Source organism: Myotis daubentonii, chromosome 14, assembly GCF_963259705.1.
Source record: "Myotis daubentonii chromosome 14, mMyoDau2.1, whole genome shotgun sequence".
In the NCBI taxonomy this organism is placed as follows: Eukaryota; Metazoa; Chordata; class Mammalia; order Chiroptera; family Vespertilionidae; genus Myotis; species Myotis daubentonii.
Window position 1 is genome coordinate 25,599,602 of NC_081853.1, and position 25,877 is coordinate 25,625,478.

A 25,877-nucleotide genomic window follows, 5' to 3' on the forward strand; every position below is an offset into this window, starting at 1 on the left:
TGGATGGAGCGATCCTCTCCACCCTGGGGTCCCCAGTAGGCACCCAGCAAAGCCCCTCAGGAGTTGGGATGTGGAAGCTCTCTGGGTGGTCACTGACCTCCCCTCACTTGCCCACAGGTGCCCCTTGTGATCAAGGCCCTGCAACGGCAGCTGAAAGATCGGAGTGTCAGGGTCCGCCAGGGATGCTTCAGCCTCCTCACTGAGCTGGCGGGCATCCTCCCTGGCAGCCTGGCAGAGCACATGCCTGTGCTGGTAGCAGGTAGGATGGACTGGAACCTGGTATCTGCTGTCCTGGGCCTCTTCCAGAATCTGGCCCCCAATCCTTGAGGGTGCCCCTACTGAGCAACATACAGTGGCTCCCCATTGCCAGCAGAGAGAACAAGGCTGGAGTGCAGGCCCTACCTCCTGGTTTCAGGTGGCCTTGTGTCGCTCAGCCCTGGCCCCAGCCAAACCCTGGCCTCTTAGAATCTGCTGCGTCAGAGCCATCCAGCTCAAACACCTGTGGGTGTTCCGCCCTCGCACCCAGGGAGGACTGTGTTGGCTCAGGGTCTGTGGCCCATAATTTTTGCACCCATCCTGCAGGCATCGTCTTCTCACTGGCGGACCGCTCGAACTCCTCCACCATCCGGATGGATGCCCTGGCATTCCTGCAGGGGCTGCTGGGCACAGAGCCCGCCGAGGCCTTCCATCCACACCTGCCCACCCTCCTGCCTCCGGTCATGGCCTGTGTGTCTGACCCTTTCTACAAGATCGCAGCCGAGGCCCTGCTGGTGCTACAGGAGCTGGTGCGGGCCCTGTGGCCCCTGGACAGGCCTCGGACGCTGGACCCCGAGCCATACGTTGGAGAGATGTCTGCAGCCACCCTGGCACGGCTCCGTGCCACCGACCTGGACCAGGAGGTGAAGGAGCGGGCCATCTCCTGCATGGGCCACCTTGTGGGCCACCTGGGTGACCGGCTGGGGGATGACCTGCAGCCATCGCTATTGCTCCTCCTGGACCGCCTGCGGAATGAGATCACCCGGCTGCCTGCCGTCAAGGCCCTGACGCTGGTGGCTGTGTCCCCGCTGCAGCTTGACCTGCAGCCCATCCTGGCCGAGTCACTGCCCATACTGGCCTCATTCCTGCGCAAGAACCAGCGGGCGCTACGGCTGGCCACACTGGCTGCCCTGGACGCCCTGGCCCGGAGCCAGGGACTCAGCCTCCCTCCATCTGCTGTTCGGGTGGTGTTGGCGGAGCTGCCTGCCCTGGTCAGCGAGAGTGACATGCATGTGGCCCAGCTGGCTGTAGACTTTCTAACCACAGTGACCCAGGCCCAGCCAGCCTCTTTGGCTGAGGTCAGTGGCCCTGTGCTCTCAGAGCTGCTGCAGTTGCTGCGTTCACCCCTGTTGCCAGCAGGTGTGCTGGCAGCTGCCCAAGGCTTCTTGCAGGCTTTGGTGGGGACCCGGCCCCCGTGTGTGGACTACGCCAAGCTCATGGGCCTGCTCACTGCGCCTGTTTACGACCAGGCTGTGGACAGTGGGCTGGGCCTGCACAAGCAGGTGTTCCATTCTCTGGCGCGGTGTGTGGCAGCCCTCACAGCTGCCTGTCCCCAGGAGGCAGCAGGCACAGCAAACCGCCTGGTCTGCGATGCCAGGTCACCCAACTCCAGCACGGGGGTCAAGGTCCTGGCATTCTTGTCGCTGGCTGAGGTGGGCCAGGTGGCCGGGCCTGGCCCCCAGCGGGAGCTGAAGGCTGTGCTCCTGGAAGCCTTAGGGTCACCCAGTGAGGACGTGAGGGCTGCAGCCTCCTATGCACTAGGCCGTGTGGGCGCTGGGAACCTGCCCGATTTTTTGCCCTTCCTGCTGGGACAGATAGAGGCCGAGCCCAGGCGGCAGTACCTGCTGCTGCAGTCGCTCAGGGAGGCCCTGGGGGCTGCCCAGCCTGACAGCCTAAAGCCCTACGCCAAGGATATCTGGGCCCTGCTGTTCCAGCGCTGCGAGGGTGCCGAGGAGGGCACCCGGGGGGTAGTGGCTGAGTGCATCGGGAAGCTTGTCCTCGCCAACCCGCCATTCCTTCTGCCCCAACTCCGGAAGCAACTTGCTGCAGGTATGCGCCCAGATCACTGGTGGGCAGTTTGCCCCTGAGCTTCTGACATACCACACATAGCTAGGATCTTGTGTGTAAGATAAAGGCAGAGGAGTCATTAAACACTGTTTCCTGAGACTTACAGGCCTCCTCCTGTGAGATCTCTGGAGTGGAGGAGACAGAGTCCTTGATCTTCAACATAAACATGTCATGATGCCACTTTCATAATCCTTGGTGTGGGCAGCACCCTCACGTTCCAGGCAAAGGTTAATAAAAGCAGTTCTCTGAGGGGCGAGGCACTGCAGCTGCAGAGTGGAGCTTTTGGGGGCTAGCTTGAGTCAGGAGCAAATGGAAATGTAGACGAAGGCTGGATGCCATGCCCTGGGGTTTGGGGAGGGCCGGGCAAGAACCAGGGGGCAGGTTCTGTGTGGTCAGATCAGGGCACATCAGGGTGTTCCACAGCTCAGGGAGGAAGAAAGCAGATAGGCGTACCTGTGGGGCTATTTGGGCCCCTGAGAACGAAAGGCCTCCAGGCCTGGAGCTGGTCAGCTGGTCCCCTGATGGGGTCATTGGGTGTATCATGTCACATAAGGTAGGCAGAGTGCTTTGTCTAGTGTTGTGGTACCTAATCAACCCTGCGTGCCTGCTGCTGTTGCTATGTTGGTGATTATGTTAAGCCCTTGCTGGGTTGATAAGAAGCAGCTGTGTAGCCCTCTCCTGCATGAACAGGAAGAGCATTCCCTGAGGACATTCCCTGTTAAACTCCCAGGGCTCTTCACAGGGACCCTTGAGAGGCGAGTCTCAGGATGAGGAGCAGCCCTGCCTTTTCTAAGCTCTGATTTGTTTCTGCCTCATGCATTCTGTTGAACCAGCTAACCAGTCCCATGTCCTTTTTACCACTGGTTTCGGAGAAGAAAGCTCAGAGCCACACTGGTGGCCTGAGCGAGTTCACGGGACTTCCCAGTCGTCTCTCCCTGTAAGCCCCTCACTCTGGTCTCCGTCTCACTTCTCTTCCTTTTTTAAAAAAAATACGTTTTTATTGAGTTCAGAGAGGAAAGGAGAGGGATAGAGAGGTAGAAACATCAATGAGAGAGAAACATCATTGATTGGCTGCCTCCTGCACACCTGCTACTGGGGATCAAGTCAGGAACCCGGGCATGTGCCCTGACCAGGAATCAAACCCAAGACCTGTTGGTTCCTGGATCGATACTCAACCACTGAGCAACACCGGCTGGGCTGCTCTTGAGTTCTTGGTTCTCTGTTTGTATCTGGCAATGTGGTTACCTGCAAACTGACAGTTTTACTCTCTCAGCCGCAGCGGGAAGAATCAGGAAGATTCTAGGCTGCCAAGGGAAATGGTAGCATTGACTTTCCCAAAGATTTGGGGGAGTTTCAGGTGGGGAGAGGTATATTTTTGTCTTCCACGGAGGCAGAGGAGAGTCTTGGCACCTTCTGACCTGTGAGTACCCAGGACTGGCCCTGCCCCTCATCAAGCCACTGTCTCTTGTCCTGCAGGTCAGCCCAACACCCGGAGCACTGTCATCACAGCGGTCAAGTTCCTCATCTTGGACCAGCCCCATCCCATTGACCCCCTCCTAAAGAGTTTCATTAGTGAGTAGAGCGTCCCCTCTGTCTCCAGCCCCATTCAGTCCCCTACACACCCCTTGAGCTTTAGCTGATTTTTCTTACACATTAACTGAAGGGAGTTGGAGACCAGGAGACCACCTCATCATCATAACAGCAGCAGGGCCTGGGTTCAAACTCCTTTGCTGCCACGAGTTGCTGAGTGAGCCCAACATCCCCCTTCTCACCTCTGAGCCTCAGTTTCCTTATCTGTAAAATGGGAACATGGAAATCTGCAGTTCTAAAGTTTTGGGGAGTCCATGTATAATTGAGGGAGAAAGTGCTCCATGAACACTACCAACCTCTCTAACACATTGGCTTCAGTGGGCACCTAACTGGGCAGGGCTGCACCATGGCAAGGGAGAGTGGATCCTTAACTTGTCCCTGTCCGAGGGACCTTCTGGCCTGAGGAACTCGAGGAGCCTTCGTTGGGAGGAGGCTTAGCCCTCCTTCCTTGGAGCCTCTGCAGGACCAGGCTCACTTCTTCAGAGCTCCAAGCCTATGGGTCTTTGTTGTTGTTGTTGTTATATATATTTTTAAATATACTTCTATTGATTTCAGAGAGGAAGGGAGAGGGAGAAAGAGATAGAAACATCAATGATGAGAGAGAATCACTGATTGGCTGCCTCCTGCACCTCCCCTACTGGGGCTTGAGCCCACAACCTGGGCATATGCCCTGACCACGGATTGAACTGGTGACCTCATGATTCATGTGTCAATGCTCAACCACTGAGCCACATAGGCCAGGCACCAGTTCTTGATTTTATTTATTTATTGAATATATAAAACATTAATACAGAGAAGTCTAAACTATCCAAAAAGATTTACTCAGGAAAGTATGACTTTGTGTAAGTTTATTCACCTCTCTGACCTTCAGGAGCCTCATCTATAATAATATCAGGTTAATATTTGTAGGATCTTTGCCTTGTGCCAGGACCTCTGCTATGTGCTTTAGATACTACCACATTTTAAATCATAAACACATTGCTACAGAATAGATACTGCTATGATCCCCATTTTACAGATGAGGACATCGAGGCTCTCCAAGGTCCCAGAATTAGGAAGTGGTAGAATTTGGATTTGAACCCAGGCCAGACTTGAGTCCACATTCTTATCTGGACTTCGAAGGCTTGTTGTGCAAAGTAGATGCTCAGAACATGTTCATCCCCATTCAGCCAGGTATGCATGACTCACATGGACCAGGTAACTGATGTGGGGGTAGAGATGGTTTGTGTCTTGGCTGTGCCATCTCTCACATCCCCTCTCATTTTTCTGCCAGGAGAGTTCATGGAGAGTTTGCAGGACCCAGACCTGAACGTACGCAGGGCCACTCTGACTTTCTTCAACTCAGCCGTGCACAATAAGCCCTCGTTGGTCCGGGACCTGCTGAATGACATCCTGCCCCTCCTCTACCGGGAGACAAAGATCCGCCGAGACCTTATCCGAGAGGTGAGGCTGGGGAGGACTGAGCGGGAGCTTTGGGCCTGACTGGTGGGGCTCTGCTGAGGGTTAGGGTCCAGCTCATCAGATGACCAGGCTCCATGGCCTAGGTCAAGTCTGGACCCTCCACTTCCAGCTGCGTGACCCTGCCAGGGCAACTTAATCCACTCTGAGCCTCAGTTTCTCCTCACAGGTATAATGAGCAACAGAAGTGGGGAATGCAGCAGGAACTAGGGGAGGTGTTCTTACACTCTGGGGTCACATCCTTCCCTCCTGCAGGTGGAGATGGGGCCCTTTAAGCACACAGTGGATGATGGGCTGGATGTGCGGAAGGCAGCCTTCGAGTGCATGTACTCACTGCTCGAGAGCTGCCTGGGCCAGCTGGTCATCTGCGAGTTCCTGAACCATGTGGAGGACGGCCTGAAGGACCACTATGATATCCGGGTAGGATGAGCCCCCTGCCAGACCCATGCCCACCCCATACCAAGGGGACAGCCAGGGCACTACTGGGCCCACTGCTTGTTTGTCCCTCACTTCCTACCCCAGGAACCCCCATGAAAATAGCTGTATTGGGTTTTTTTTCTGATAAGAACCTATGTCTTGCCCTAGCTGGTTTGGCTCAGTGGATAGAGCATTGGCTTGCAGACTGAAGGGTCCTGGGTTCGATTCTGGTCAAGGGCACGTACCCAAGTTGCAGGCTCCATCCCCAGTAGGGGGCATGTAGAAAGCAGCCGATCAATGGTTTTCATTATTGATGTTTCTATCTCTCTCCCTCTTCCTCTCTGAAATCAATAATATATATATATATATGAGAACCCATGTCTCAAACACCTTTGGTGGGAGTCTACACTGGCAAACTCTTTGGATGGTTGGCAATAATTAGAACAAAAGCTTTTCCATGTCCAAGAGCCTCTGGACTGATTCCTGCACATGTTCAGAGTTTTACGTTCAAGATCTGTCTTCACTGATTTCTGGTAATTGGGAAAATCTGGCAGCTACCTAAATGTCCACTTATGGAGAACTGGCTCCATAAACTGGGTACCTCCAGTCATGGAATCCTAATCCTCACATTAAAGAGTGAGCTAGTTCTCTGTCTGTGCACTGATGTGAAAGATGGCCAAGACCCACTGAGTGATAAAAGTGAGTTATTTTTCATGGGTTTTTCCCATGCTTGAGCAAGTCTTTGTTCTTCTCTCCCATTCTGGCCAATGCCCTTCTTGAGCACAGGACAAGGACTGGGCATTAGTGAAAACTTTGGATTTAAAAAACCCAAAAACAAACAAAAAAATTGTGTGAGCCAGTTAAATACATTTACAGACCTGGCTTCAGCCTGGAGAATAATGGTGACCGCTTTTAAAAATGGTAAAGTTGCCCTGGCTGGTTTGGCTCAGTGGGTAGAGCCTCGGCCTGAGGACTGAAGGGTCCCAGGTTCGATTCCAGTCAAGGGCATGTACCTCGGTTGCAGGCACATCCCCAGTAGGGGGCGTGCAGGAGGCAGCTGATCGATGTTTCTCTCTCATCAATGTTTCTCTCTATCCCTCTCCCTTCCTCTCTGTAAAAAATCAATAAAATATATATATTTTTAAAAATAGTAAAGTCCCCGTAAATGATACACAGTATAAAGGTGGTCGTTTGAAATCCGTATTTCCTACCCAGCCCCTTTGGTACTGAGGAGGGTGGGTGAGACATCTATTGAGGAATCTATGGTTATCTCATCAAGCCTTCACATTAACCTTTGGAGAGTGAGTTTAGATGCCCAGTTTGCAGGGGGGAAACCAGAGACCTGGCTAGTTCAAGGGCACAAGGCAGGAGGTGGAGGAGCCCTGGGTCATAGCTTTTTGCTGTTCTGCCCCAGTCTTCTTCCTTAGCTGTGGGGCATGTGGAGGGCAGGGTTAATAGCTGGTGGGGATGGGCAGGACATACTGATTTCTGAACAACCTCCCTTTATATTGTGTATCGTTTGTGAGGATTTTAACATTTTCAAAAGAGGTCATCATTATTTTCCTGCATGCTGAATCCAGGCCTGTAGGCATGTTAATTGGCTCATAAAGTTTTTATTTTCTATTTATTGATTGATTTTAGGGGGGGGGAGATTGATTTGTTGGTCCACTTGTTTCTGCATTCATGGATTGATTCTTGTCCCTGACCAGGGATTGAACCTACAACCTTGGTGTCTTAAAACAGCACTCTAACCGACTGAGCTACCTGGCCAGGGCTGGCTCACATAGTTTTTGTTTAAATCAGGTGCCAACACTTAAAACTTGAGAGATTTTACATGAAAATCAGGATTTCTTTTGAAAACAGTCTGTCAAGTCTGGGCCACATTCCCATCTAGCCACAATAGAGTGGAGCTTAGTAGCTGCTGTCTGGAGTGTAGAGTCCTTACTCCTTCCCAGTTCCCATCTGGCACCCTTCACCCATGAACAGTACCTGCCTGGCCCAGTTGGTATATCTGAGCTTGAGAACTGCACCGTCCCCGTCCCCCCCCCCGCCCCCCCGGCCACACACACCTGGTGCCTCTTCTGATCTGATTCTCTTCAGGACAATCAAGTATAGTTGGCATAGTTGGTGTTACCAGACACTGGCAGGGGTGTGAGTGGGAATTCGTGCTCAAGTTTGGACTTGAGCTCCAGGTGTTGGGTCCAGTCTCGGCTCTTCCCCAGGGCCTGCTTCTTGTGGTCCTGGGCCATTTCACCAAGTACTCTGTCTCCTTCCTCCTGGGCAGATGCTGACCTTCATCATGCTCGCACGATTGGCTACCCTGTGTCCTGCGCCTGTCCTGCAGAGGGTGGACCGGCTCATTGAGCCACTCAGGGCCACCTGTATTGCCAAAGTAAGCCCCTGTCCACCCCTTTGGGTCCTCTGCTGGTCGTTCAGTTACCGTTTACCAAGAACCTCCTAAGATATGGGTGGTGTGGGAAGGGCTTATTTCAATCACCGCCATCCTATGAAGTTCTTACTACTTCTTATTCTTACCATTGTATATACAGGGAACAGAGGCTTGGAGAGGCCGAGTTGTTGGCTGAGGCTACACAGCTAGTAAATTGCAGAGCTGGGATTCAAACCCAGCTCTGTCTCTGTCATTCATTAAATCTTTCCAGGCCTTGTGCAAGGTACTAGGGACACATTGAACATGATGGGCTCCCTCTTCTCACATCCTGATTGGGAAACTGAGGCACTCTTAGACAGAAATCATTTGTTGACTGATTGGTATGGGGCAGAGTTGCTACTAGACTGGAATGCCTCAAGGGTCCAGTGTAGGGATCCGGGCAAAAGGTCTCACGGAAAGCTGCAGTGTTGAGAACAGAGCCTGGCACACCTAGGGGGTAAATTACCCAGTAAATACCTATTGAATGAAGAACTAATTTGGGTTTTGGAAAAGCAAAAGACTTAATCACAAAGAGGGCAAAGTATTTTAGATTGGAGCTTAAAGAGGAGACACCAATAGCACAGTAATTTCCAAGTAGTAACACCTTTTCAAAAAATTTTTTTTTAATGTGGATAAAACAGATAAAATTGGTAACTTATTAATAGAAACCTGACTTGCAAATTTTTATTTTTAACATATACTTAGTATAAAGTCAAAGAAAACAGTGGTACAGCAGGCTCTTGACAGTCTCTGTGGCCAAATCTCTCTGGTGTACTTTGAACCGTACTGCTTGGAGAAAAACCCAGTTCACAGGAAGGAGCTGCAAATGGCATCGCAGGGTCAGGACACCCTTCACTCACTTTCATCTGAGGCCTGCCCGAAAGCCACAGTCTGGTTACACAGTGATGAGAGCTTGTCACATCCATGTTCCCAATCCCTCACCCACAATTCTGAATTCTACAAAGCTCTGGAAACTAAAAGGCTATAGTAACTTGTTTGGCACCAAAACTTAACTTGAACAGGCACGAGGCTGTTTAGGATCTTATTTCCCTTTTTGTGATATTCATAATATTCTTACATTTTTTCCTTAACTTAGTGGAGGAAATACTAGTGTATTTGATTACAGGGTATTGTTATCAGACTATCGCCTGACATCTGCGTACTATCCCTTTCTAAAACCCCTCAAATTCCTGAATTTCAAAAGCACATCTGGCGCTATGGGTGTCAGAGAAGGGGTGTGGGCCTGCAAGGCCCTTTAATCCTCACAGCAGCCCTGTAAGAAGTGAGGGACAAGAAGTTCCTACCTGAAGTCACAGCTCTCACCGAGCAGAGCCATTTGAACCCAGGACGTCCAACCTATGACCAAGCTCTTGACCATTAGATTCCTGAGGGGGAAGAGACTAGTGTTGTCTGGGCTAAGTCATGGAGGGCCTTTATTCCGTAAGCATTGGAGAATTTCTGAGAGTCTCTAAATGGGAGAGGGTGGGGATGAGATAACAGAAATGGACAGATGATAGTAATCCAGTGACGCAGCCCAATACTTCTAATCAGGCGAAGATTAAGTGAAGACTACATGAATCATCACCTTTGACTTATTATAAAAAATAAAGGTAATTTAGATTGGCTACTCAGAGGCCCTTTAGGTGACTTTGAAGCTGATTTGCATGAGAAAGCCCAGAGGTGGAGGGAACCCTCAGGAGGCTGCAACCCTAGATTGTGAAGCAAGGGAGTGTGCCATAGGTGGTGAAGAGGAAGCCAGAGACTGTGGTGCAAGGACAGGCTCAATAAAGGATGGCTCATTGTTGTTTCCCACTTTAGGTCAAAGCTGGTTCTGTGAAGCAGGAGTTTGAGAAGCAAGATGAACTGAAGCGCTCTGCCATGAGGGCAGTGGCTGCCTTGCTGACCATCCCAGAAGTGGGGAAAAGCCCCATCATGGCTGACTTCTCTTCCCAAATCAGATCCAACCCGGAACTTGCCACCCTCTTTGAGAGCATCCAGAAGGATTCTGCCTCAGCACCCAACACAGATTCAATGGAGCTCAGCTAGTCTTACCCCACCTCCTAGATGGGCCCTTCCTCAAGAGAAGGGGCCCGCCCAGGCCTGAGGTCTCAGCCTCTCTCCCACCACGGAAGGCCACTGGCCTGTACTCCTAAATGTTCATCTCCCTGGGGGCCCTCCTGTTCCTCTTTGGGGTTTACAGTGCCTTCTCCAGGGACCCTAACTCATAGGTTCCCCAACCTGAAGCTAGCTGTAAGGCTGCCAACAGTTGGGCCCTTTAACTCAGGACAGCCATTCAAAGCACCAGGGTGGAATTTTTCAATGGGAAGTCACATCACAAGGTTGATGCGACTCCACACTGATCTAGTTCTTCCAAGCTGGGGAGGCACTGCTTCACAAAATACTTAGTATTACTTCTGTGCTCACAGCTGTGAGGTAAGGAGGCAGCAGGCTGGCCTTTCTTCCCACTGGTGCCCCATATTTGTCACACCACTCTCATTTTACAATTCATTTGATCAAATTGAGAATACCAATTAGTGCTTTGGCTGGGCATCTTAAAAACTCAGATACTTTTGAGTTATTCACATTTTTAGAATTAAAAAAAAAAAAAAGATTCTAACAGGCAGTGATAAATCAGAAAGGTTTTCTTGCAGGGGGTAAGAGTGTGGGTAGTGAATTAGACCTGATGTGTTTTTCTAATTTCAACTCTTTAGGAAATAAACTGGTAAACAGCAAAGCCCTACTAGAAGTACAAACCATCTTTCATGTCACCCCGCCTAGGCAACCAGTTGGTTTATGCCCTTCTAAAGTTTTCAATGTGTCCTTTTTAGAAACTCTTATAGAAACAAGCGACAGGCCAAAGAATTTTCTGTGCTATCAGAAAACAGGTTAATAAAGGAGATCCTAAACTACAATTTTCTCTGCACAATTCGTCAGTAGTCAAACCACTTATCAGTACGTGTCCCAAATCAATTCAAAGAAGTCATGGAAATGACCAATAATTTAATTCACAAATGTTTATTAGGTTTTGAACAGGAAGCAGTCAACCTGTAAGACATTTATCTACTCAAAGAGCGAGCTTAAATCCAGGCATGGCTAACACACCAGGAACATTTTAATGTATTATTCTTGGCTCAGTTGACCAGGATGGTTAAGAAACACACCACTACTCTATTATACCTATTTTGGCCAGATCAGCAAAGATATTTGGTCACATTTTAGTTTGTGTGCTGAGATGAGAAAGGTTGAAAATAGCTGTACTAGAGTACCACGTGCCACATCCCATGTGACCTATACTTTCTTGGCATAGCATAACCTCAGAATTAAAGTTAGATCCTACCTACTGTAGTTGTAAAGGAGTGTTAAATTCTGAGTCCCAATTATCACGTTAAGGATCCCACACCTATGGAAATTATGCCTGAAGCGGCGAGTTGGGGGAGTTTACATAAGGGAAATTGAAAGCCACCTTCAAGCATCCAGGGCTGATCATTATAGAGGGATTTGTGTCACCCTGTTTTGTATTTTTGGACAGAAGCTATATTGTGCTATTTCAACACCGAGTAAGAACTTAATGAAGAAATTTACCTGGATCCTTTCATGCATTTTCTCAATCTCCACAAGAACCACAGAATAATTTATTCAACTTTACAAAAAGTGAGACTAAGAACAGCTTCCTCTGAGCTGCAAGGTCCTTCAATGAAGTCTCAGAACCTTGGTCTGAGGGCCAAGTCTTCCCCAGCCCTAACTGGAGCTGACCAAGGCTGGTCTGGGCACCTAAGGCCAGTGCCTTGTGAAGGATTGAGTATCCTTCCAAATGGCAGATTTCAGAGCATTAACAGGCAAAAGAACAATCTCTGACAAGCTGTCAGAAACTGGAGAGTAAAACCAAGGACGGAAATGCCAGATGGCAGAATTTTATGATTTTATTAACACAAATACAATGTGTACACAATCTGTCTACTCGTTTTCTTCGCTGCGCAGCCTGGCATTGGGATTGGTGACTCTGATGGCCAGCTGGGCTGCTCTTTCCACAATGGCTTTGCGGTTCTTTGAGGAGACGTTGTGAGCAATCTCAGCACAGTAAGATCTGGAAGAGAATCCATAAGTGGGTAAGGAGCAAGCCAGCCCAGAACACATTGTGTGTTCCACTGGGAAGGCAACAGCGTTGGTCACTTCACCTCCAAGCCACAGCACTGGGCAGAGAGGGTGCTGGTAAATGGTTGCTGAATGACGACACCTGCACACCCCAAATTCCACACTACTAGCAAGGCTCTCAAAGCTGCAACAAAAAGCACCCTCACTACCCCCTTATTTAATCTTCACAGAAGCCATGTAATCCAGGTCATCACCTCCATTTTACGGACGAGGTGGAAATGAATTTCCAAATCACATATTCAATAATGAACAGGGCCAGGCTGGCTCAGCCCCAGACCCCAGGTTGAGATTCTCCCTCAGTCTTTCTGGCCAAACTGCCCAACTCAGGGAAGTCTCAGGGAGCTTGGACTTGCTCCTGAAAGTTTTGGAACTGCAAGTAGCAGAGCAGACTCCAACAGTGTAATTAATCCAAGGGAGCTCCCTGATCCAAACCATAAATATTTTACTTGTTTGCTGCAGGTAAAATTCAAGTTGAAAGTAACATTGGCTCAAGCCACCCAGTGAGTAGCAATACCTAACATTTCCTGAGCATGTGTATACCAAAAACTGGTCTTATCCATTCCACACAGCTAAACATATAACAAATTGGTCTAATGAACAAATTTCAGTAAGGAGGTGATCTGAAGCCAGAAAAGGTGGTTAAGAAAAGATACTACCTCTGGAATTTCAGCAAAGAGAAGACTAAGGAGTGATTAAATAAGCAATGAGTATGTACAGTTTAAAATAGGTTAACAGTGAGACAAGCAGAACAAAGCATTTTTTTGTTTTATATAAAGGAGTCTACTCAATCGCAAAGAAGCTACATTTTAAAATGTTTCCATAATCTTTGTTTTCAAGAAGACTTAATTTGTATTACACTTTGGGGCTTTCCCCCCATATTTTCAAAAACTCACCATATGGATAAACTCACCTTATCCATATGTATTTAATAATCACACTGTACATATTTTAAATACTTTCCCTGGTGCTTGGGCATTTTTCCATACGTGACAATTTTTTAATTTATGTATTATATTTACAAATTGTTCATTTACTGTTGCAATGATCAGCTTATAGTTTCCCTGCATTTTATTTAAGCATAAATGCCCAGAAATGAAACCTGTGGATTAAAAATCATGGTTCCTGATACTGCAACATTTGCACTACATCCATTTTTTGCTACACAACAGGTATAGATTAGATTGGGCCTCCATCATTATTAATCCCTATGCTCATCCTTTCTAAAGAAAATTTCCAGTATTTCCATGCCTGGTTAAATCTCCAACCTAGAAACTCAACCAAATATGGTTTCACAAAGATCTTGTATTGTCTGTGCGTAACCCATGGACACAGATAATAGGCTGCTGAAGGGGGGCAGGGGCGAGCTGGAGGGGGACAACGGGGAAAGAGGGGACATGTAATACATTTAACAATAAAGAATTATCCTTTAAAAATGGGTTCACTCATTTTTATTACCTGTGTCTTCCCATGAGCATTATTTTCTCAACCCACTGTCCTAGTTTTGGCCTAAGCAAACCAGTCTCACACAGAGCTCACCAAGTGTCTTAAAACAACAAGAAAGCAATGTTAGGACCCCTCAATTCACTCTCGCATCTATACACTAAGTGCCCTCTGCCTGTAGTCTTCCTTTTCCCTACCTCTGATCACACTCTCTACACATCAGACAGCACAACATTCTGAAGATACCTGTGGCCACAGTTAAAAGTGCTCCTTAGGTCTGAAGCTACCTCTCACATAAATAAAGCAATGTTCTGGAAATGACTGCCCAAATGACACAGCAGTGTTTGTAGTGTTAATTCAAGTCCTTCTTTTTGGGTCTCTACACTTTTCAGGACAAGCCGTCATGCGCCCCCCACCTCACATTCCTCCCAAGAAGCATTCACTAAGCTCCTGGGAAAATATACAACTCCACATGCATTTTGAAAGGTCTAGAACCCCTACCAAAAATGCTCACAGATGCATACTTCTAGCATCTGAACCCAGAGGGGGGGATCCAACTCACTTATTGCACATCAGCAGCACTTCAAGCTCCTTGACGTTATGGACCAGGAACTTCCGAAAGCCACTGGGCAGCATGTGCTTTGTTTTCTTGTTGCTCCCATAACCAATGTTGGGCATCAAGATCTGGCCCTTGAATCTTCTACGCACCCTATTGTCAATGCCCCTGGGTTTCCGCCAGTTCCGCTGAAAAACAACAACACATAGATGGGTTAGTAGTGTCTATGCAGACTGCCAACTCTTCCTTTTGGAAGAAAAAAGGGCACCAAATGAAAACTAACACTAGCAGTCTTTGGGTTACAGGCTTTCACTATTTATATATTTTTTAGTGAAGAAATAAAGAGCTCCTGTGGACCCACATCCACACTCCTAAACAAAGGAAAAGCATATTACACACCAACGGAACATGAGATTGTGCAGTTAAGATGAAGAGAATGGGTTCCCACAATGCCCTCAAGACTTAAGTTTTCTCATCTATAAAATAAGGATAATTACCCCTCGTACCATCAAGGCCACCTGAAATAAGCCTCTGGACACCTCAAAACAGCCAAGTATTTAAGTTCCAATTTACACTTCAAGAGGCTGAGTTCCAATAAATGCCTAGGTTTCTACAGTGAGCTCTTCCACCAACCAGGCTTGTTGATTCACCTGCCAAAGGTAATCTTCTGACTAAGTGATGTCAGAAACCCAATAGTAGCTGATTCAGGAACCCTTTTCTTCATCCCAACACAACACTTCCACCCCGGACCACATACCTTAATTTTGACATATCGGTCTGACTGGTGCCGGATGAACTTCTTGGTCCTCTTTTTGACAATCTTGGGTTTCACCAGGGGTCTGAGGGCAGCCATGGTGCCTTTAAAAGAGACAGGTACCTTGAAACAAAGCACAGTCCTGACAAGAGGCTGTCCTTGCCCGGGGCTTCAGCGCTGTTGCAGAGTGCCTTCCAATCGCCAGCTACGGAGCAAGCTGGGAATGGAATGGGTACCTCTGCCAGGCTGTTTTCCCTCCCGTCTCCGAAGCTGGCAGAATATTAGCCAACTCGCCAGACGCGGTCCTGGGAGGTTAGGCGTCGCCTCGCCCACTCAAAGCCAAGAAAGAATCCCACTGGCTGGCCCCAAACGTCCTCAGCAGGCAAAGGGGCAGCAGATCCTACGGCCCAGTGCCCCAACCCCCCGCCGGTCCCATCTCCTTTTAGTTATGCCTGCATTTGACAAACCACGTGAACTGGAATCTGTTTTCTCACCTATAAAAACGGAGACACTAATGCACGTTGAACGCGTGCCGTGCCCAGACTAGGGCAGGCGTTTGGTAGAGAGAAACCTCTAGGTTCACTTCTAAAACGCCCCGGGGCCTTTGAAATGCCATTCTACCTGAAAATCAACTCAAAAGTTACCTTCCTCAAGGTGTCCTCAATTTGCTCGCACCCAGTAAGTAGTAAATGCACAGCCCTCTCCCATTGATTTCCTCCGAGACAACGACACAGTTAGATTCCCAGACATCCTGACCCGATAACCGAAATTTGGTAACTGAGCGAGTCACCACGCCAACTCGGTCCTTTCTCTCTTTTTTCTTTTTTTTGCAGCTCCGCCGCAGCAGTGAACCCAGGGCCAGAAACTATGGGGAAGGGAGCGTCGGGCAACAGAGACAGGTTTTTTTAAACACATGGGCGGATATCGCTGATCTACTGAAGTAACCTAACGACTCGGGCCCTGGCCAGTGAGGCTGCAAACCCCGGATCGCTCCACGCCCGGCGAGGGCCCCCTCCGTTTGGTTTCAATCGGCGCCCCGCGCCCCCACGGCTCAAACAAGCTGCCCGCAGCTCAGAACGACCCCAAGCGGCCGCCGTAGGAGCAAACGTCCCCGGCCAGCCAACCTCCGACACCGGCCGGGTCACCTCGTTGTATTCCTGTAGGCGATCCAGCCAGGCGGCGAGGAATACACCCAATGAGACGACCCCTCGGAAGGACAAGCTTCCTCACCAGGGAGCGACTGGGCCTGATGGACAACGCGGAGACACAGATGACGGACGATTATAACTCACCGGGTAGGAGATGGCTGCCACCTCCACAGGCAGCGCCGAGGAAGAGAGGGGAAGGTGCCGCGCGAGGCCTGATGGGACTTGACCTCTGGGTCCTGGCAGGGAAAAGGAGAGCACTTCCGGTTCTTGGTGGTTCAAAAATAAACGTCAGAGAAATAACACTGGAAAAAGCTGAAGGTTACCTGTGTTTTAATAGACATTAATGTCTAGGAATAGTACTGAAAAATGTTCAGACCTGCTGTTGGGACTACGTAGGATATTTGGAATTCTTTCTGAGCTTCTAAGACCTGGTGGGGGCACCCACTTCCGCCAGAAGTTGAAGCTGCTCTTCCGCCTCCAGCTTTTTTTTTTTTTTTTTTTAATTTTCGCCCTGTTTTCTTCTGCTCCAAAGCGCGCCTCTTGTGGGCCAGGAGGAAGCAAAATAAAGACTTCATAATATGCTCTCACGTGAGTTATTGTAAAAAACAATGAGACTACGTAAAATAGCTATCATGCAATGGGATTTACTATCCACCATTCTACGAAGTAAATATATTATTTTACATATGTAGAAAGTGAAATTTGGGGGTTTGACAAAATCCACACTTCTAACCATTAGGTTAAAATGGCCAAGTTTTTAATTGTTATTCTTGGTTTGGTTTGTTTAGTTTTTGGTTTTAAGATTAGCGGGAGCCCTAGCCGGTTTGGCTCAGTGGATAGAGCGTTGGCCCATGGACTGAAGGGTCCCCGGTTCCATTCCGGTCAAGGGCACCTGCCCAGGTTGTGGGCTCGATCCCCAGGAGGGGGCGTGCTGGAGGCAGCCAATCAATGATTCTCTCTTATTGATGTTTCTACCTCTTTCCCTCTCCCTTCCTCTCTGGAATCAATAAAAATATATATTAAAAAAAGATTAGTGCAAAAATCAAATTTCAGAAGAAAAAAATGTCCCTGGATCCCACAATACTGATGTTATTAGTGATCTTGATAGGAATAATTCCAGGGGCCAGATGGAGACAGTTGCTAAACTGGATGTGTTCTTAACTGAATGAGAAGTGAGGAGAGCAGTGTTGCCAACTCCGTCATGAAATTTTGATTGTGAAGGGAAGGGGCATTTGAGACCCAAAGAAGTGAACTGTGAAGTCAAATGCCTTGTTCCAGGCCACATATTTGGCAAACAGAGTTGAGACTAAAACCCCTTTGTGAATCACACCTCATGAATCCTGCTTATCCTGTGGTCTGTGGGGAGTCACATGGGATGCAGAGCAGGGAGCACTGTGTTAATAGCTGCTCATATCTATCTATGAACCAAGAGGACACTGTTGGATTCCGTCATGTGGTCAGGGAACATGTCTGAGTTGGGGGTTTGATCCCCAGTGGAGAGCGTTCAGGAGGCTGCCAATCAGTGATTCTCTCTCATCCTTGATGTTTTATCGCTTCTCGGCCTTTTGGCTAAGATCAAGTGTAGCATCCTTGATGTTTCCATCTCTCTCTCCCTTTCCCTTCCTCTTTGAAATCAATAAAAAATAATTATTTTTTTTAAAAATAGCTGTCCATATAATGGAAACGGTTTTGACAGCATCAGATGGGTTAATCAGACAAAGAGCTCATGAACCAGAGCGCCTGCTTCCAATTGCAAAAGACTCGGGAGATTTGGAAGAAGTAATCCAGTGGCTCAGTTTTTGCGGGGGATGAGAGACATGGCGTTCCTCAGAGGAAGGCACAGGGTTCCCAACACTGCCTGCTGCTTCCCCTTGGACACTGAGATCCCAGGATCAGAGGCTGGAGGTGCCAGGCAGGCATCCATCAACATCCCAGGGAGTGTGCCTGTTGTATTACCTCAGGCTCAGGACCCCAACTTTTCCAAACACCCTCCTAGCCACAGCTGAGTAAGAAATCACATCAGGGGGATCACAGGTGACATGATAGAAACTCCAGTCTGGTTTATTTCAAAAGGGCAGGGAAACACCCAAAAACTGCACATCTTTCCCTGGACACATCCGCCTCTGAGACCCTGGACACCACTTTACTCTGGATACAGCTAGCCCCAGGCCATCCCACTGAAATGATTTCTTCTGTTTGGCTCTTTGACACTCCTGGTGTTTATGGCTCTGGGCTGCTAGCTGCACTGGTGTCCAGCCCAGGATGGCTGGGTCTGACATCACCTGGGCCACTCTAGTCGATGTAGTAGATCTTGGGGGCATTGAAATAAACACAGGTCAAGTAGTCCCTATTCCTAATGGGCCATCACAGATTGGAGTGGTAGGTGGCTGGGTAAACTGGGGGCCGCTGTTGGACACAACTGAATAGCATCAGGCTCCGGTCCACAGTCGCAGAGGGCAGGTAGAGCTGCAGTTTGTCCAAGAGGTGACCCGGCCAGAAGAAATTGGGGTGGGTACGCTGTGGACCACGGGGCCTCTTCTCCTTCAGCTTCCTGGAAAAATGAGAAGACACAAGGAAGGTTGTCATGGTGGTGGACAGGGCAGGGCTGGAGCTCCTCAGCGAGCAAACCAACTGTGGCCATTGAGGAGGTGTAGCATTGCATTTCATGCTTCTATTACCCTGTCTGCCTTACCAGTAAGGACCCAGAGGCCTAGAGAGGATAAGTCATTTCTCCCTGACAAGCAGCAGAGTGTTGGCTTGACTCCAGTCTGCTGCCTCTAAAATCCAAACTCTTTACAAGTACATCATCTGTTCTCTAGAAACATTTTGATATGGTATTAAGAGTACAGCCTCTGGAGCCAGTGTAGCTGGATTGAATCTGTAAGAAACATGCCTCTGATTTATCTTCATAGAAAAGAAACAGCATCTGGCCAGGCCATTGCTGAATTTCCCCAGAGCAAACAGGATGTGGGGGTGGGGAGAGAGGATGAGAGCTGTATATGTGGCTGATAGCACATGTCCTAGGATGATGCCCCTAGCCAAAGAGAGGTGGAGGCAACTAGAGAAGGCCTCAGCCCCCCCCTTTAAAAAAAAAATAACCCAATGGGAGACAGTAAGACCTAGGCGACCTCTTAGGAAATAGGTGACCAAATAGTCCTCAGCCAATGAGGAACTGGAGGAAGTCTAAATAAATAGGCTATGTTCCTTGCCCTGTAAAATGGGCACCCACTCCCAAGAGTGTTATTAAAAGTCTCATTTTTGCCAGGCTTCTGTTTCCTAGTCCGTCATTTGAAATTTGGACAGGTGAGCCATTTCTCACAAATCCCTGCTCCACCACTTTAACAGATGTGTGACTTTAATTAGAAGTGTTCTGTACCTCAGTTTCCTCTTCTGTAGGTTGGGTATGTGAAAAGTAACTTCGCAGGGTTGTTGAGAGGATTGAAATGAGTTAACACATGGAAAGCACCCAAAGCCTTCCTGGCACTCTAAGTTGTTTTCTGCCTCTCAGCTCCTAGGCACTGCTCCCCCCTGGACACTGGTCCATACCACCCCAGATGCTGTGCTAAGAGCACCATGGAACATGCAGAGTCCCAGGCACCTCCACAAATTGAAGCTAGACCTCCTCTCATCTACCCCCCATCCAGAGTTAGATGATTTGTACAGACCTGGTGAATTTCTCAAAATCTTCAAAGTCCATTTTCTTTGACTGTTTCCTAGTGGATAAGAGAGAGAGGTATCTAGTCAGGAGAGGGGAAATCCAGGTTGGTGGGGTCTCAGAGGGTAAGTTGGAGGCTTCAGGATGGGTCCATCTCTGAATCTAAACCAGAGCTTTGAAAGGAGAATTTTTTTCTATTTGGGTGGGGCCCTAACTCTGGCATCCCATGCTCCAGTGGAATATAGAGTGGGCTTGGGTCAGCCAGGCCTGGGCTCATCACCTGGCTGGCTGGGTGACTCTGGGTAAGTCACTTCCCCTTTCAGAACCTCAGTTTTCTAATTTCCCAGAATGGAGATTAGTGATGAGAGATGCTCAATAATCTGCATCATTTCTGGGCCCCCAGCTTCCACTTTCCCTGCCACAGCTGAATCCAGCCTTGGAGATAAGGATGGTAAACACCAACTCTCCAAACCTTGGGCCTGGCAGACATCACTAATCAACCACAGCACTCTTTCCCAGCTACCCTGCATTCGGCCTCAGAATCTTACACAGTACAGTCTAAGTAGCAACACGAACCCAATGCCCATCCCTGCCCTCGGTAACCTTTCTTTATCCTTTATAGGTGGCCTACCTAAGCATGGACAAGAGTCCTGTCCTCAAGTTCCCTCCCACCTCCTAGGTTCTCGGTTCAGGATCAGAAAGGCCACTACCGCCTGCCTGGCTCATGCTTCTTCCCAACCAGAGTGTGGACAGGGCCCACCTGCAGGCCCAGGCCACGCTTGCACTTGAGAACATCCTGACAACGACAGTCATTGCTTGGGTACCAACTATCTGCCACACAACATGCTAAGAAGTTTCCATGCATTTTTTCTCTTGTCCTCATTGTAGATTGTAGGAGCTATTATGCCCATTTTACAGATGAAGATGCTGGCGCTCAGAGAGTGAAGTACTTTGTCCATTTTATCCGAAGCTTGTCTGATTGCCACTCAGCTCTGCTGCATCCCCCCCAGCCCTTCTGTCCATACCTCCCTAGTGGGCAGCTAGCACGGACCCAGAGTATGGGTAGGTCCTAGGCCCCTCCCCCCTCGTGGTGTCCCCTCCTTCTCCCATGCTGGCCCCATCCCTCTGCAGGATTCTGCTTGTTCTCCAGTCTGCAGTCACCGTGGTAGCTGGCTCATCTCCTGCCAAGTTTCACCTCCTTCCAAAGAAGGAGATTGTCTTTTCTTTTCTTTTCTTTTCTTTTGAGAGTATATGTATTACAGCTGGAGACAGTGAAACAAGGAGGCCTTAGGATCTAAGAAGCAACAGGAGAGAGCCTCCGAGGGACTGCTCTGGCTCACTGGAAAGTCAGAGAAAGGGCCTTGGAGACAGGTTCAGGGCATTAGCCCGGATGAACTACCACTGCCCATTGTTCCCTGGTTGTGAGTCTCATGGGGACTCTTAGTGTTTAGGAGATGCAAACGTGAGAGGGAAGAAAGGTGTGGGCGTACTCCTGGGGGGTCAAGAAGGATATTTTCTGAGAGAGGACTCCAAGTTAACCTGAGAGTCAGACATAGTACCCAGTGCAGAGTTCTTTTCTCCTCCCAGGAGCTATAAGCCCCTTCCTGCCAGAGAAGGTGGGGCAGGGGAAGGGGCTGTGCTCTGCAGCACTCATGACACTGGGCCCATAATTGGTGAGGGGCCTCCTGATTCTCCAAGAAGGCTCTCTTTTTAATCTTTCCAGAGAGCTTGAGATCACAGGATGCAGCCAGGATGGTAGCTGTGTGGGAGTGAGGTGAGGTGGCTGTAGACCCTAGCCATATGCCAGCGGGGACACTGGGGACTAGTCAGGCTTGGTGACTCAGTTGGACGTGCAGGGTTAGGTCAGAGACACTGGTACAATATGACATCCCAGGCAAGTCAGCATCCCGGCTTCTGTAGCTGATGGACAGCAGCAAGGCAGGAGGCAAAGGGAAAGGGGAAGGCGGGGGGGGGGGGGGGGGGGGGGGCGGGGCTGACACTCAGCTTGTCGGTCTTCTTAGCCGCAAGCCCTTTGAAGCCCAGGGACTTGAGCAGGGCTGCAGTTGGGCTGAGGAGGAGGTCCACGTAGTAGCCTCCTGGCTGCCGGATGGGGCGCACCTCGTCCTTCTGGAAAATGATCTTGTCCCCTGGGTACAGCAGGGCTGTGAGCAGCAAGAGAAACATGGCCTGTCAGCCCAACACCCCACCCCACACACCTGACGTTTTGTGGCAGAGAAGGGTCTTTAAAAAAATAATAAAGTCACATTTTTGTTTAAAAAGGTTTTTCTTATGTACATGGTTTAACTTTTAAATTTTAAATGATTATAGATTAAAAGTAAATTGCAGAAATAGTGCAGAGGGTCTCTTACCCTCCAACCATGACGTGGCATATATAGGCATACCTGGTTTTATTGCATTTGGCTTTATTTCACTTAACAGGTGGTACTTTTTTTTTTTTTTACAAATGGAAAGCAAAACCCTCTACCAGTAAAAAGATTATGACTTGTTTTATTGGGATACTTGCTTCTGTTATAGTGGTCTGGAATGGAACATGCAATATCTCCAAGGTATGCCTGTAGCTACTGCAAGATCAGAAAATGGAGTTGGTAAAATACTTCTAACTGGACTAGAGTTAAGGGAGTTTATAACCAGGTTCGCAATGGCCCTGGGGCTGGGGTGTAATTAGGATAGAGCATGAGGCCACACACTCTACAGGGGTGTCCTTGTCAGGAGTCCTAGGAAGAGGTGTGTATGGAGAGTTTACCTGAGGCTTCACCAGGTTAACTTAGACCTAGTTGATGGCAGTTTTCTCCTTACCTAGAGTTAGTCTCACAGATGCAGTACATTAAAAACGCTAGGCCAGGGTCTCCATCTTCCTGCAGCCATGGAGCAATGCTTGTCCTAAGATGGTAACACCGGGGCCCTGGCCCAGTATGTAGCTCAGTTATTTAGAACGTCATCCCGATACGCCAAGGTTTTTGGTTCCATACCCAGTCAGGACACATACAAGAAGTAACCAATGAATGCGTAAATAAGTGGAGCAACAAATCGATGTCTCTCTCTCTCTCTCCCTAAAATCAATAATTAAAAAAAAAAGTTGGTAAAATCCAAAGACCTCAAATACTAGAAAAATGAGGGGAAGGTTACACTCCTGGTTATTAATGTTGGTTATTTGTGGGGAGGGCAGGGATGTGCAGGTGAGAAAGGAGAAGAGGGAAGGGGATATGTAGCACCAACACTTTAAAAAGGTATATAGGGTTCTCTCCCTCCAGGGAGCATACTCTCACCTTTCCCTTCCCCTCCCTCTCCCCAGCCCGGCCCAGGCACCTTACCATTAGCTTCCTCACTGCCAAGCTCTAAGGGCCCTTCCTGTACCTCTATGACTTGCTTGCTAAGCCCGTTTCTTCTAGGAATTACTTTTTCTACCTCTGTAATTTACCTAATAAACGTTCTCTAACCCCCCAAAAAAAGGTATATAGGGTTTTAAAAATACATTAAAAATACATACATGATTTTTAGAATATGATTTACAGAAATAATTTTGTGTAAATGGAAAAGAAAAATAAGTTTGTGAAAGGACAATCACCGAAATATTAATGGTGGTTCACTCAGGCTGGAGTGGGATTTTTATTTTTATGTTTTCAAAAAAATTTAAGTGAGCAAATATTTATAAAATAAGAGGGAAGAAAAACAATGAAGCTATAGTCACTGGGGAGAGGGCAAATGCCTCAGTGTAATAGAATTCTGGCCCACGAGTGGGAGACCTGGAGTCTGAGCGCACCACATTCTAGTCTAGTACACGGACTCGGACATCTCGGTGCTTGTGCTTCTGTGTCTGTAGCAGAGCAGGCCCCTGCCATAAAGCTAGCCAACAGATAGTGGCCAGGACAGCGGGACTTGTGCACCTCCGTCTAGTATTCTAGAAATCCCACCTAAGAGCAAAGCAGGCTGAGCTGTTCTTCCCCTCCCTTCCTTCTTTCTTCCCAGTGTCCCCACAGCGGCTCTAGTCACAGATGGAACTAGAGTCCTTTCCATCTCGGTCAATCAAAGGCAAGAGGAAGCCCACCCACAGATGCTCCTGTGAACCCATGAATGTGAGGTCCTGGCAACGGGAAGCTCATAGACCCGGGAGCTAGCAAAAGCCAGCAGTGGAGAGAATCAGTAGTTGCTTGATGCCTGCTGACAGGAACAGAGAAAGATAGAGATAGAGAGATAGAGAGAGAGAGAGAGATGGATGGCTCTGCTGCTCCACCTGTTTATGCATTCATTGGCTCCTATATATGCTCTGACTGGGGAACAAACCCACGATCTTGGTGTATGGGGATGACGCTCTAACCCAGGGGTGGGCAAACTTTTTGACTCGAGGGCCACAATGGGTTCTTAAACTGGACCGGAGGGCTGGAACAAAAGCATGGATGGAGTGTTTGTGTGAACTAATATAACTTCAAAGTAAACATCATTACATAAAAGGGTATGGTCTTTTTTTTTTTTTAGTTTTATTCATTTCAAACGGGCCGGATCTGGCCCGCGGGCCGTAGTTTTCCCACGGCTGCTCTAACCCACTGAGCTACCCAGTCAGGGTGTGACTGTTAACTCTTGTTCTTGGGTAAGTCTCCCTGTGTGCCCTTTCTCAGTAAACCTCATTTTCTAGCTCCCAGTATGGCCACAGCTTCTGCAAAGTTCCTACGGGAAAACTTCTGCCCTCATGCAACTTGCTGTTCATGTTTTTTAAGCACAGAGAGGAACCTGCCCATTAAATTTACAAAATCATCAGTTTGGGGTGCCAGCATTGCTCTACGGTTATTATGGAAATATCGCTCAGAAGCACACAGTCTACTCGGAGACGTGGAGGGTTCAGGTCTGTTTGGATGTATGAAAACACAATTCTTCCCCCAAGCACAGGGTGGAACCAGTATGGAAGTCTCGATGTTGAGTCCTGTTGTCTGAGCAGGGAGCAAAGGGCCTCAGCAGAACCTGACTCCTGCCTGGTGCATTCCTACCTCAGTGCTGCAGAAGGGCCACACAGGCGGCCTGGCTAGGGAGGCGGTGTTGGTAACACCCAGTACAGCATAGCAGTTGTCACTTCTACCAAATCTCCCTCTTGGAAACTGGGATCGTTCCTTTATGCTCAACTTCAGGGCTCCCTTGCTCGGAACTCCTGTTCTCGAGAATGCCAGCTCCCCAAGCTCATCCGGGGAGCCCAGACCTCCAGCCTTGTAGAACTTGTGGAGCTACAGGCTCTAAAACTCCGTATAACAGCAATGCCCCCGCCACAAGTTACAGCAGCTTGACTGGGTGCATGTCAGCTGGGGAGGGGCAACCCTCAGGTGAACATCTGAGGCATCTTTCTGGGGCCAGCCACGGAGGCCCTTACCTTTTATGAGGATGTCCTCCGTCAGCGGGAGGCCATAGTACTGACAGACCTTCTGGCACTTCAGGTAGAGCAGAAAGGTGTCCCTTCGGAACAGATTGATGAGCTCGCCCATCTCCCCGGGGATGGTGGATGGGAGGCAGTGGTTGTCAAAATGCTTATTCCCACTGCGCACCAGGCGGCACTGCTCCGTGTACTTGATGGAGGGGATTGTGAGCTGCAAAGAGAAAAGCAGTTGGCGCACACTTCCCTTCACCTTGCCTCTTTCCTCCTGACCTGAAGGCTGACAATCTATGTTTCTACACAAGGTCACCAAGAGGGGCAATGGCAAAGAATGGGACCCAAGTTCAGGTTTTGAAGTCAGTGGCCGGGGAGAAAAATCACACATGGTCAGCACATGCGGCCGTTGTACAGATGTGCACACATGCTGGTGTCATATATACGGTAGGGTACAGTGCACATGCCCCACATGTGTCCTATTGAAACGTTACATACAAGGGTTTAGCTGCATGAGAATTCAAATTACGTGCAGCCATCTGTGACTTGAGGTGGAAGCCACATGTTAAGGATGGCAGAGCGAGGTCGAAGAGGCCTGGGCAGTGTGTAGCCACTTCTGGCTGCCTTATTTATTTATTTACAAGGAAAGAAAAATCGATGTCTTTTGAAAACCCCTAAAGCCAAAATCAGTAAAGTACATCTTACAGGCCAAATCTGGGCCACCACCTGTTTTTAGAAATGAAGTTTTATTGAAACACAGCTGCACTCATTTGTTTAGGTCTGAGGCTGCTCTTGTGCTCCAATGGCA

The 25,877-nt window shown here is 48.7% G+C and overlaps 3 protein-coding genes, 1 non-coding gene and 1 pseudogene across 7 annotated transcripts in view; 2 read left to right on the forward strand and 3 right to left on the reverse strand.

The window, feature by feature from the left end:
* Nucleotides 1-13,526, forward strand: part of CAND2 (cullin associated and neddylation dissociated 2 (putative)) — a 27,441-nt gene extending 13,915 nt beyond the window's left edge. Inside the window, exons 9-15 of one of the 2 annotated variants that reach the window (XM_059663644.1) lie at nucleotides 118-259; nucleotides 583-2,085; nucleotides 3,580-3,675; nucleotides 4,967-5,136; nucleotides 5,407-5,571; nucleotides 7,853-7,960; nucleotides 9,815-13,526. In XM_059663644.1, the coding sequence (XP_059519627.1) occupies nucleotides 118-259; nucleotides 583-2,085; nucleotides 3,580-3,675; nucleotides 4,967-5,136; nucleotides 5,407-5,571; nucleotides 7,853-7,960; nucleotides 9,815-10,042 (2,412 nt within the window). In that variant the 3' untranslated portion in view covers nucleotides 10,043-13,526. Of the gene's footprint in view, nucleotides 1-117; nucleotides 260-582; nucleotides 2,086-3,579; nucleotides 3,676-4,711; nucleotides 4,867-4,966; nucleotides 5,137-5,406; nucleotides 5,572-7,852; nucleotides 7,961-9,814 lie in introns of those variants that run through there. The other variant, XR_009448523.1, reaches the window with a different exon arrangement.
* RPL32 (ribosomal protein L32) lies at nucleotides 11,899-16,295 on the reverse strand. Of its 3 annotated transcripts, none has more exons than XM_059663645.1 (4): nucleotides 16,191-16,295; nucleotides 14,902-15,002; nucleotides 14,151-14,332; nucleotides 11,899-12,080 (listed from the first exon to the last, which is right to left on the reverse strand). In XM_059663645.1, the coding sequence occupies exons 2-4, from the start codon at nucleotides 14,995-14,997 to the stop codon at nucleotides 11,951-11,953; spliced, it is 408 nt and encodes a 135-aa protein (XP_059519628.1). In that variant the 5' UTR covers nucleotides 14,998-15,002; nucleotides 16,191-16,295; the 3' UTR covers nucleotides 11,899-11,950. The 3 variants fall into 3 exon arrangements, with proteins under 3 accessions (XP_059519628.1, XP_059519630.1, XP_059519629.1); XM_059663647.1 differs by lacking the exon at nucleotides 16,191-16,295 and adding an exon at nucleotides 16,129-16,147; XM_059663646.1 differs by lacking the exon at nucleotides 16,191-16,295 and adding an exon at nucleotides 16,044-16,073.
* LOC132216005 (small nucleolar RNA SNORA7) lies at nucleotides 15,074-15,213 on the reverse strand. The gene has a single exon (XR_009448688.1). It is a non-coding gene; the product is annotated as a small nucleolar RNA SNORA7 (small nucleolar RNA).
* Nucleotides 16,296-17,595: 1,300 nt separating the features above from the next.
* On the forward strand, nucleotides 17,596-17,796 carry LOC132215963 (U2 spliceosomal RNA; annotated as a pseudogene).
* Nucleotides 17,777-25,877, reverse strand: part of EFCAB12 (EF-hand calcium binding domain 12) — a 25,734-nt gene continuing 17,633 nt past the window's right edge. Inside the window, 5 exon segments of the mRNA XM_059663648.1 lie at nucleotides 17,777-18,302; nucleotides 18,305-18,597; nucleotides 19,712-19,759; nucleotides 21,707-21,863; nucleotides 25,076-25,289. Of these exon segments, the coding sequence (XP_059519631.1) occupies nucleotides 18,283-18,302; nucleotides 18,305-18,597; nucleotides 19,712-19,759; nucleotides 21,707-21,863; nucleotides 25,076-25,289 (732 nt within the window). The 3' untranslated portion in view covers nucleotides 17,777-18,282.

What these genes read in the sequence shown, in the direction of transcription:
- RPL32 (XM_059663645.1), bottom strand. Translation starts at nt 14,997, where the DNA reads ATGGCTGCCCTCAGACCCCTGGTGAAACCCAAGATTGTCAAAAAGAGG. An exon ending in ACCGATATGTCAAAATTAAG is followed by an intron (nt 14,333 to 14,901) that starts GTATGTGGTCCG and finishes GTTGTTTTTCAG; the next exon opens with CGGAACTGGCGGAAACCCAG. An exon ending in GTGCTGCTGATGTGCAATAA is followed by an intron (nt 12,081 to 14,150) that starts GTGAGTTGGATC and finishes ATTCTCTTCCAG; the next exon opens with ATCTTACTGTGCTGAGATTG.